Genomic DNA, 10,310 nt, shown 5'->3' on the forward strand with positions numbered 1-10,310 from the left:
TTATGATCTTAGTAGCTATAGGACATTGCTGATGTTAACTTCAGTGCTCTGTGTTTTGATATATTCTCTGTCATGAAAGAGACTTACCTGAGTTCTTATATGTATAATTCTTTTTCTTTTTAGTTTCTCCCTTCTTAGAGATCTGAAAAATGAGGTCCAAAGGCATTCTTATATTATACCACTTTTCTTTTTGACAGATCGTAAGATCTTATCTTTAAAGGTTAAAACTTGACAAACACATGGCTGGGGTCATTCTTTAAGGATAATTGCTGGGACATTCTCCACGCCCTCTCTTGTTAACCAGGCTGAAGTTACTTTCACTTGAGAAAATTTTTTCTTTGATTTTTTTTTTCCCTCTCTGATAATGAATCATATAGTTCTAGCATTTTCTCTCTTCTTTCTTATCCTTATTATTTCTAAATTGGATGCTCCTTTTCTATTTTTACATTTGTGATTCTAGACCTGTAGTATGATTTATATCATTGGAATTTCTGTATCAGTTTATCTTCAGAATTCTTGACTTTATGTTCTTAGTAACAATTCTGCTCTTTTGAATGTTCAATGATCTTTAGTATTTATAAGCCTGGTACAGGTTTCATATCTTTACACATTCCTTTTAGAGCATAATTATTTCTCTCTTTAATATTTTTCTAAGTTGACATTATCCATTTATTCCAAGATGTTACCGCTATATTTTTAATAAAGTTTAACTGTTTTTTCATGATGGAATTTGAAGAAATTTTGTTAGAAGAAAGAGGAAAGATTACCCATAGTCCCCTAGAATCTTTGTTATACCATATTATTATGTTTCTTTCCAGTCCTTTTCTTAAAAAAAAATTATTGAAGCATAATATCCATATTGAAAGATGCACATATCTTAAATGCTCAGTAATAAGAAATACTTACAATAGGTAATAAGCTCTATAAGTAATAAAGAAGCAACAACACCTGTATAACGGCCTTCCCGGTTCAGATGCAGATTATTGCTGGCATTCTAGAAGCTTCCTCCAAAATCTTATTGCCTCCTTCCTTCCTAATGGTAACAACTCTTCCATTCTCTTTATGTGTGCATTTTTTTTCAAAGTTATGGTTATACTATATACAGAGGGTGCCAAAAATATATAAATACACATGTTAAAGAAAAAAATTGTATTGAAATTGCAATACTCAAGTCACATTTGACTTCTGCAATTATAAGAGGTACAAGATACAATATACAAGATAACAAACATTATCAATATATATTGTATATTATAATTTTAATACAGTTTCTTAAAATATATATACTTTTTTGGCATTCTCTGTACTTTTAAATTCTCAATATGAGTTTGGAAAATTGGATTTTAGAAGAGGGCTAGCATTATTGGTAGCTGGGATATCTGTGTCCTGTTCACCTTTTATCTTAGGTGATATTTTCTGCATCTATCACAGACCAGTTTTGGAGCTGAAAATAACATGTGCCGGAAGCATTCAGTGTCCTCAGGCATTAGTCTCTGCTGTTTTCTCTTTGATGCTTTCATAATTATGTAATTTTTTAGCTTACAATGATATAAGAAGGGCTTCTTTTTTTCCCCTGCCATAAAACACTTCCCAGGCCCAACTCTGTAGGGTCTCAGTGCCCTCTGCAGCATGGGGGGTGTTCAGCTGTGTCTGCTGCCTTCTGCACTTGGCAGCCAGCCCTTGCAGAGGGAGCTTCCAGATCATTGACACCTCTGCCTCTGCTGCCTCTGCTGCCTCTGGGTTCCCATTTCTGAGTCATCTGCTTTCTGATTCATTTTCCTTTCTCTACTGAAAACTGAGCAAACATACTGACTTGTCATACTGCAAATTACCTTTTTAAAAGAACTTCATTTGGGCTGTTGGTATTAACTCAACTTACCTTTGAAGTCTTTTTGATTTTTTTTTAGCCCATTCTTGACAGTATCTTTTCTCAAACTTTTTTAAGCGTCAGGATCTAGACATTTGACTTTATGTCCTACTTTACGTTAAAAAAGGGAGCTCCTTGGAATGAGCGTCTTCTTCCGTCTCTATCACTTCCAAGTATCTCTGTCTTTCCCCCTCCCTCCAATGGATTCCTAATTTTCTCACTGGCTCTCATCCCGGTCTTTGCTTTCTCAGTTATCTCCTGGTTTTAGATCTTCAGTCAGTCTCTCCATTTTCAAAGCTCTCTGGGACTTACCATGGCTTGACCCTGCTACTCTGTCTAGCTACCAGGAAGTTCTATTTCTCTTCTGTTATTAAACATCTAGAATTAGTAGATTTACCTGTTGCTTTTAGTTTCTCAAAATCTATACTCTCTTTTTAATCCCTTGGATGGGTCTTTCTTTTACCATTTAATTGAAGTTAAGCCCAACATGGTCACCAGTAAACTCCTGAAAACCAAATTAGCCTTTTCTCAAACTAAACTTCTTAATTTTGAGATTTTAAAAAGTCTTCTGTCCTATTTTCTAAATGCTACCATACTGACCTCTTCTTCCTTACCTCCTTGCTAAATGTCTTCGTTTGCTTTGCCAGCAGTTTCTTCCTTATCATTCTTCCAGAAGCAGATGTTTTCCAGTATTCAATCTCAGCCCTTCTTCTTCTATGCAGCTTCCCCCGAGGCTGCCATTTAATTCTGTTCTATGCTAATGATGCTTGACCCATTTATCCAATTGACTTTTACTGTGTGATCTGAGTGGATGTTTTGCTTTTCCTCTAGTATTCCTAACCCGGCTGTTCAATTGCCTCATGGGACCAGACTAGTGACCTGGGAAATTATACTAGTTTTCTTATCTCTCTGCACCCTCTAAATTCAGCTGGGCATCAAGTTTATGAAATCTTTCCACCTTCACTGCCCATAGATAAGCACTTATTTGTACTCTGCCATGGATTACTATAGTAATCTCATAACTGGTCCCTAACCTTTTTCCATCATCCCATTCATTCTCCATCCTGGTTCCAGGGAGAGGTTTCTATAATGCAAATGTGATTTTGTTAGTCCTTGACCTGATATATATCCATGGTCCTATTCAAGGCAAGAGCAAGATGAGAATTACCGCTGTCACCACTGTTCATCAACACGGTTCTAAAAATTACAGCAAAATATTAGTAGGAGAAGACAAATGGGAATATAAGTATTTTTAGAAGTAGAAAATTTTATCATTGTACCTCATATGACTATCAAATTGAATAATCCAAGTATATCAATTTTAAATCTATTAAAAATAATGAGAGTTCGGCTTGGCACCTGTGGCTCAAGCGGCTAAGGTGCCAGCCACAAACACCTGAGCTGGTGGGTTCGAATCCAGCCTGGGCCCGCCAAACAACAATGATGGCTGCAACCAAAAAATAGCCAGGCGTTGTGGCCGGTGCCTGTAGTCCCAGCTACTTGGGAGGCGGAGGCAGGAGACTCGCTTGAACCCAGGAGTTGGAGGTTGCTGTGAGCTGTGATGCCACGGCACTCTACCCAGGGGGACAGCTTGAGGCTCTGTCTCAAAAAAAAATAAATAAATAAAAATAACAACAGTTCAATAAGAAGGTCAGTTAAAATAAATATACAAACTAAATACCTTATAGATACCAGGAATCATCAGTTAGAATAAAATGGGAAAAATTACTTTTACATGCATGGCATGAACTCCTGTGTGTGTGTAGGGTACATGGAGGAAAGGTGTACAGGATACTAGATGAATAAAATTATATAATTTTATTAAGAGATCTTTTAAAAATGACTGAAATAAGTGAACAGACGTAGCATGTTCCTGCAACAGAATACATTTTTCTTCTTATTTCTCCCATGTTTTTAGGTATCTGTCATCTCATACATGAACCACTTTATTTGCCTCTTAACTGGTCTTTGTTTTGGGAATTCACATTCACTCACTCCTGTGATACTTTTAAGTCACTCTGAGCATACTAGTTATACACTAGTTTTAATTTGCAAATTGACACAGTTATATTTTCATTTTTATCTTGTCATCTTTGCTCAGAAACCTTCAAGAGGAAGCCCATTCCCTTCAGGCTGGAGTCTGAACTTTGAATTGTACTTTCAAGATTCAGAATAATCTCCTTCTTTTTTAATTTTAGTTCTTACCGTCTTATGTAATCCTTGATTGCAGGCCAATTACATTTTATTATTTCTCCATGGTTTTGCGGCCTATACCTCCACCACCCCGGCCTATACAAAGTATTTCCGCCTTTCAAAGTCCCGGACAAGTTCATCTCTTGTCCTCTCTCCTTTTCTCCTCTTCCTCTTTTTATCTTCTTTGCTTCAGTAAATATATATATTTTTTTTTTGGTAGAGACAAAGTTTCACTTTATGGCCCTCGGTAGAGTGCCGTGGCATCACACAGCTCACAGCAACCTCCAACTCCTGGGCTTAAGCAATTCTCTTGCCTCAGCCTCCCGAGTAGCTGGGACTACAAGAGCCCGCCACAACACCCGTCTATTTTTTTTGTTGCAGTTTGGCCGGGGCCAGGTTTGAACCCGCCACCCTCGGCATATGGGGCCGGCGCCTTACCTACTAAGCCACAGGTGCCGCCCTGCTTCAGTAAATATTTTGAATGCAGGACATGCATAGTGGATAAATATAAATTACCTGATATATCTGTGTAAAATAAATATTAAATAAATGAATGAAAAGGATTTTTTTTAGTGTGTTGGTCAGCTTTCTTTACTTTTGCATAAACTCCATAATGATTAACATAATAAATTATATTCTTTCTGCTAGTCACTTCCTAATGGAAGCTGGTTTAGTAAGTAAAACATGTTCCTCTATTTAGCCGAAATTTAATATATTGCAACATAATGGGTAGGCTGCTTTTTTAGAATTTGAAGTTGACTGTTAGTGATTTTTTTCATTCTGTCTGCATCTTTCTGCCCTCTTCTCTTGTTCATTTTTGCTACAGAGGCCATATGTCATACAGATAATTACAGTGGACTGAACAAGTTTCCCAAGGGCAAAAGCAATTGTCCACGAAATTGAGAGGAAGAAATATAATGATAAATAGGAAATGGAAAACTTGCCAATACAGTAAATCTCTTAGTGGTTCAGTTGGAATTCTTGGTTATTATTAACAATCAAATTATTTGAGATAAGTTAACCTTATCAGCGGCATGTGTAAATATTTTAATAAAGTGGAGTGATTGATAAAATTAAAGAATATAAATTCATTTTCTAAATTTTACATGTATTTAAAGTGTGATATTTTCATGAGAACGTTTCTTTCTCTGAAGTCTGCATGTATAGGACAATTATTATTGAGGATGTTGTATAATGTATCTTATTTAGTCCACTAATGATGTATTTTTATTATAAACTCCTTGCTGAATACACATTTCTTTACTATCTGGAGGTCTGTGTGTACCCAGTCTAGTATTTTGCACATAGGAAATGCTGAAATAGTGGGTTAATGCAGTTGCTCTCTGGCATTCTGTGTTGGCATAATGTAGGTGCTGTAGCTGTATTTGTTAATGTATAGGCTATATTGATAATAAATTTCTGTTCAGTTTTCAAGAAAGGTTATGTTTTAAAGAAATTGACATATTATACAAATAGTAAGTCATTCATATTTCTGATTAATGTGCTTATTCTCTTAAATTAGAAGTATATTTTGCTATATTAAAGTGGAAATGGAATAATTAAAAATAGAACTTATGTGGAATCTTTCCCTATCATTTAGTTATTTTTTACTATGCTAAAAAATAGCAGCTTTTAAAAATAATGATGAAGAAGAGCCATTCACTTTTCCAATTTTTTATTAGGTAAAGAAATACAACATTTTGACAAACCATTTTTTTCTGTAATGTTGATAATTTTAATTCTGAGTTTTGATGAAAAGATTTGCATTTTGTTCCCAGGGGAGAGGAAATTCAGAAGGGAATAGGGATGAATTATACCATGGTGAGGGTTTGCAAGTTAAGGAATAAATTTTCCACTTGTATATCCTTGGGCAGAAGCAGTAGGGCCTGGAGGCTCCTACCCTTCAGTGTCCACCTGGCACACTCATGCTGTAAGGGAGGAAGGGGCAAAAAAGATACACTTTGGCAGCCAGCAGTCCAGAAACAGTAGATGGGACTCAGAGAAAAGGCTCCTCTGGAAAGATTAAGGGTTTCATTAGAGGAGTTGTAATGCAATTTAGTTGCCTTAAAACTAGAACTTTTAGTTCTTCATTTATTCTTAACGCATCCCACTGCCTAGAGCATTTTCCTGTGTTCCATCATGCCTTTGTCCTGCAAACAGCAACAAACATTCTCTGGCAGACTCCTCCTTTAAGCCTCAGTTTAGATAATACTTCTTCCTGAAAGCATCCACTTTCCTCAAATTTGGTTATGGTGGCCTCCTGCCTACTTCTCCAGGACCTCATATGCCTCTGTCATGCATATTACTCTGCATTATAGGTGTCTCTTTAAGAACCCATCTCTCCACAGAGACCAGAACTATTGTGTTTATTGTCATAGCCTCTGCATACTTTTAACACAGAAGAGGTTCTTAATAAATCTTTGTTGAATCCTTGGCTGAATATATGCATATACGAATTAAATTTTAGATAGCTTTGTAATGCTGAAAAATATTTGGCTAACAGTTCCTAGGATATAAAGGAAAGCTCCTTGTGAGCCTTCACTCAGTAATATTCATGACAGTCAGTAATTAAATATATCCCCCAAATCCCATAAAACTTAGTGCTTTTACTGAAACCTCTGACCTCACACATTATTAGGTGCTTTTTATCATGTAAGAGGCTCTCAGCAAAATCTGTGGAAAACCATAGCTCATGCAGGGATTCATTTATTCAACAAATGTCTATCAAAGGTTTACTGTATACAACATTCAAAGAATACATATTTACAGATTTGACCTAGATATAGGCCCTGACTCTTAAAAGAAATTCTGTTGAGGTTTAGTTTACATTCATATGTGAATTTTGTTAGAAAACAAACGATAAAACCCAGCATGCTTTTATTTTCTCTCTAGCTGTCATAAAGCATCGAGCCGAAGTTACTGTGCAAGTATCGTGCTATGCCCGGCTCTGACGTCTGAAAGCTTTTGCTCCGTTTGTTCCCTTTAGAACAGGTTTTGTTTTGGGGGCAGTTTTTAAAAATCTTTATTTGGACCTGTGGATTAATCTGTAAACTACCTCAGCCCATTAAGAACTCAACAGAATGTAAATCTCAAGTAAATAAAAATATTGTTACTAGACATAGCTTAAATGGTTAATATCATTTTCCTGCGTCTTTCAGTAGAAATGCTGGACACTGGCTGCTGCGTAGTAGAATAGGACCAGGAAGCTGCATATACTTTGGGTTAGGAATGCTTTGGGGAGGGCTCCGTTTTTTTTTTTGTTTAAAGATAGTTCAGTCATGTTTCCTTTTCCTTAGTCCTCCCATGTCTCTCTTCCTGCCACATATTAACCTACCAGATTTGAAACTTCGATTTTAAATAAGAATGTGAACATATGGCAACAAGGTGTTTTCTGTTATATTAGTGGCATCTTAATCTCTCATTCTTTCTCGTCAGGAAAGTAAGAGAATTCTTCTTCAAGAAGAGTATTTTAACCCTGCCAAATTTTGAATTACTTTTAGTCAACAACAAAACATTTCTGCACATAAAGTACTTCCAAAGAACTCCTTAGTTCACAAGACAAAAACCCGGTTAAGAAAATTGCTATGTATTAAGCCCTGTCTCAGAGGTTCTGTCTTCTCACTGCATATTAAAACGTTCTCTAGGTAATTATAATGCACAGCTGGAGAATACTCCGGATTAGTGTTTTGGGGGTTGGGAACTGAGAATCTGAAGAAAAGTATAGATTCTCTCTCCTTTCCCCCCAAATGCATATGTACATAAAATTGTATTTATGGATTTTCTGAAGCCTATCTGTAGACCTTGGTTTAAAGACCCCAGGGTGTGATTAGTGATGGATATTTTGAAAACTAAGGCTATACGGATGTGGACTACCCAGGTGATTCTAATGCACAGTAAAGCTTGAGAGCCATTGCCTTGGAGCTTTTGGCCTACTGAAGGGTTGAGATTTTCTTTAAAAACCAGCCATATAAAGAAAGATATTATATTTTTTGTAAAACCATTTCTTTGGCATCTAATGATTTTTGTAATGGAGCATGTTGTGTATTTCTCTTACATAATAAGTACTAGGCAAGGCTTTTATATCTCTCCTGATGACCTGGTAATTAATCATGATATCTGCATATCATATTGTTTGTTTCTAATTTTGTGTCCAATTGTAGAATTTTGTGTCCAGTGTTCTCAGCCTCTTTGGTTATTTTGTTTTGTTTTGTTATTTGTTTGTTTTTTTAATATGGAGTCTCTGTTTCCTGGGCTAGGGTGCAGTGGCATTATGATAGCTCACAGATTGCAGCCTTAAGTTCCTGGTACAAGAATCCTTCTGCTTCAGCTTCCCAAGTATCTGGGACTACAGGGACATGCCACCACACTTGGCCAGTTTTTTCATTTTTTGGGGTCTCATTGTTGCTGAGGCTGGTCTTGAACTCCTGGGCTTAATCAATCCTTTCATCTTGGCCTTCAACCTCTTTTTTTTGTATAATTATCTATTCCCTTTCCCCCATTTCATAATGTTTGTTCTTTTAATGAAATGGTTTTTCTGTTACTCGCCATGTACGAAATCAGGGGTTGTGTTTCATTATAATAATATCTACCCAATTGAAGGATATAAACTCATATTCTGTGTATGGCTTGTTAAAGGATAATTTTCATAATGGTAATCATTACTCTCATGTAAACATATTATGAACATGTATTGAGGATTTTATTTGACTCCTTTATGTAACCCATGTAAGATTTTACAAATAACTTAAAGGAACAAAAACCACACACATACAGGCAATCACTGAATGCTGAAATGAAATTATTAGTAGATGCAAAACTGGTTACTGTCCACAGAGCAATAACATGTAAGTTTTGGAATCACCTACTGAGGGAAAGTCATCATCTCCACAGGACAACATTTGCTTGAACAGTTGTTGACAGCCAAGAAATTAATCAAAACTGGAGGTTCCCTGGTGTAAATTTCAGCCTTTGTAGCCATGAAAGGGTAGAGAATAGAGTATCTTTAGTCAAAATATGTCTCTCACTGCTTAATCCTTCATGTTGCTGCCTACATTTTTTCTTTTCTTCTTTTTATTGTGGAAAATTGCCTCATAGACAATCTCAATCAATTGGAAACAGTCCCTGAAGTATATCTTATGAAGAAAAAATAGACCTTTTATCAAAAATATCCCTGTGTTTTTCCTGCTTTAAAAAATATTTACTAGTGGATGATCTACTGTGCTCTAAATTATTAGGATTTCCTGCTAATTTTGAATCTTTGTATTCTAAATATGTTTCTTACTTCATTTTTCTTTTATAGGTGGCTGACTGTTCTTGGGATGAAACGATAAAGATTTATGATCCTGCTTGTCTTACTATTCCTGCTTGAAATACACTGTTCTTGTCAGAAACAGGTTGTTGGCTGGAGAACTACTTCACAGCAAATCACTAAACTATTGAAAACAGACATTATACCTTGATTTCAAAAATTTGAATTTACCTTGGATCATTTATCAGATAGCTGATAAAAACTTTGGCTCTTTAAGCCTCATATATAAGCCATATTTCTTAAAATCCTAAGGAATAATTAATGTTATATATAACTCGTATCTATTAAAATGTAATCTCTATTGTAAAATGTATTAAACTATCAGAGGTCTGTCAATTATATTGATAGTAATATAACTAATTTTTAATTTATTTCATTTTGATGTAAAATATAACACTGCTATTCATAAAAATCAAAATAAACTCCATCTCTTAACCATTTATCATTTATGCATCTCCAGCAAGATTGCTTTTTTCCACTGCATTATATATATGAAAACAATATTATGGAGATATGTCTGTGGTTCAGTAACAGGTATCAGATATATTTCTTTTTTTTTCTTTTTTTTTTTTTTTAATTAAATCATAGCTGTGTACATGAATGCGATCATGGGGCACCATACACTGGTTTCATAGACCATTCGACATATTTTCATCACACTGGTTAAAATAGCCTTCCTGGCATTTTCGTAGTTATTGTGATAAGACATTTATATTCTACATTTACTAAGTTTCAAATGTACCCTTGTAAGATGCACTGCAGGTGTAATCCCAACAATCACCCTTCCTCCCTCCCTCCTCCCTTTTCCCCTTTCCCCTATTCTTGGGTTATAACTGGGTTATAGCTTTCATATGAAAGCCATAAATTAGTTTCATAGTACGGCTGAGTACATTGGATACTTTTTCCTCCATTCTTGAGATACTTTACTAAGAAGAATATGTT

The 10,310-nt window shown here is 35.6% G+C and overlaps 1 protein-coding gene across 2 annotated transcripts in view; it reads left to right on the forward strand.

Annotated features, from left to right (window-relative positions):
* Positions 1-9,813, forward strand: part of PEX7 (peroxisomal biogenesis factor 7) — a 90,698-nt gene extending 80,885 nt beyond the window's left edge. For both annotated transcript variants that reach the window (XR_008380273.1, XM_053592621.1), the window contains one exon: positions 9,360-9,813. Coding sequence is in view for 1 of the 2 variants with exons in the window: in XM_053592621.1 (XP_053448596.1) it covers positions 9,360-9,428 (69 nt within the window). In the remaining variant the exon portion in view is untranslated. The remainder of the gene's footprint in view (positions 1-9,359) is intronic.
* The last annotated feature ends 497 nt before the right edge of the window (positions 9,814-10,310 follow it).

The sequence above is a fragment of the Nycticebus coucang genome, chromosome 5 (genome assembly GCF_027406575.1).
Source record: "Nycticebus coucang isolate mNycCou1 chromosome 5, mNycCou1.pri, whole genome shotgun sequence".
Lineage (NCBI taxonomy): Eukaryota > Metazoa > Chordata > Mammalia > Primates > Lorisidae > Nycticebus > Nycticebus coucang.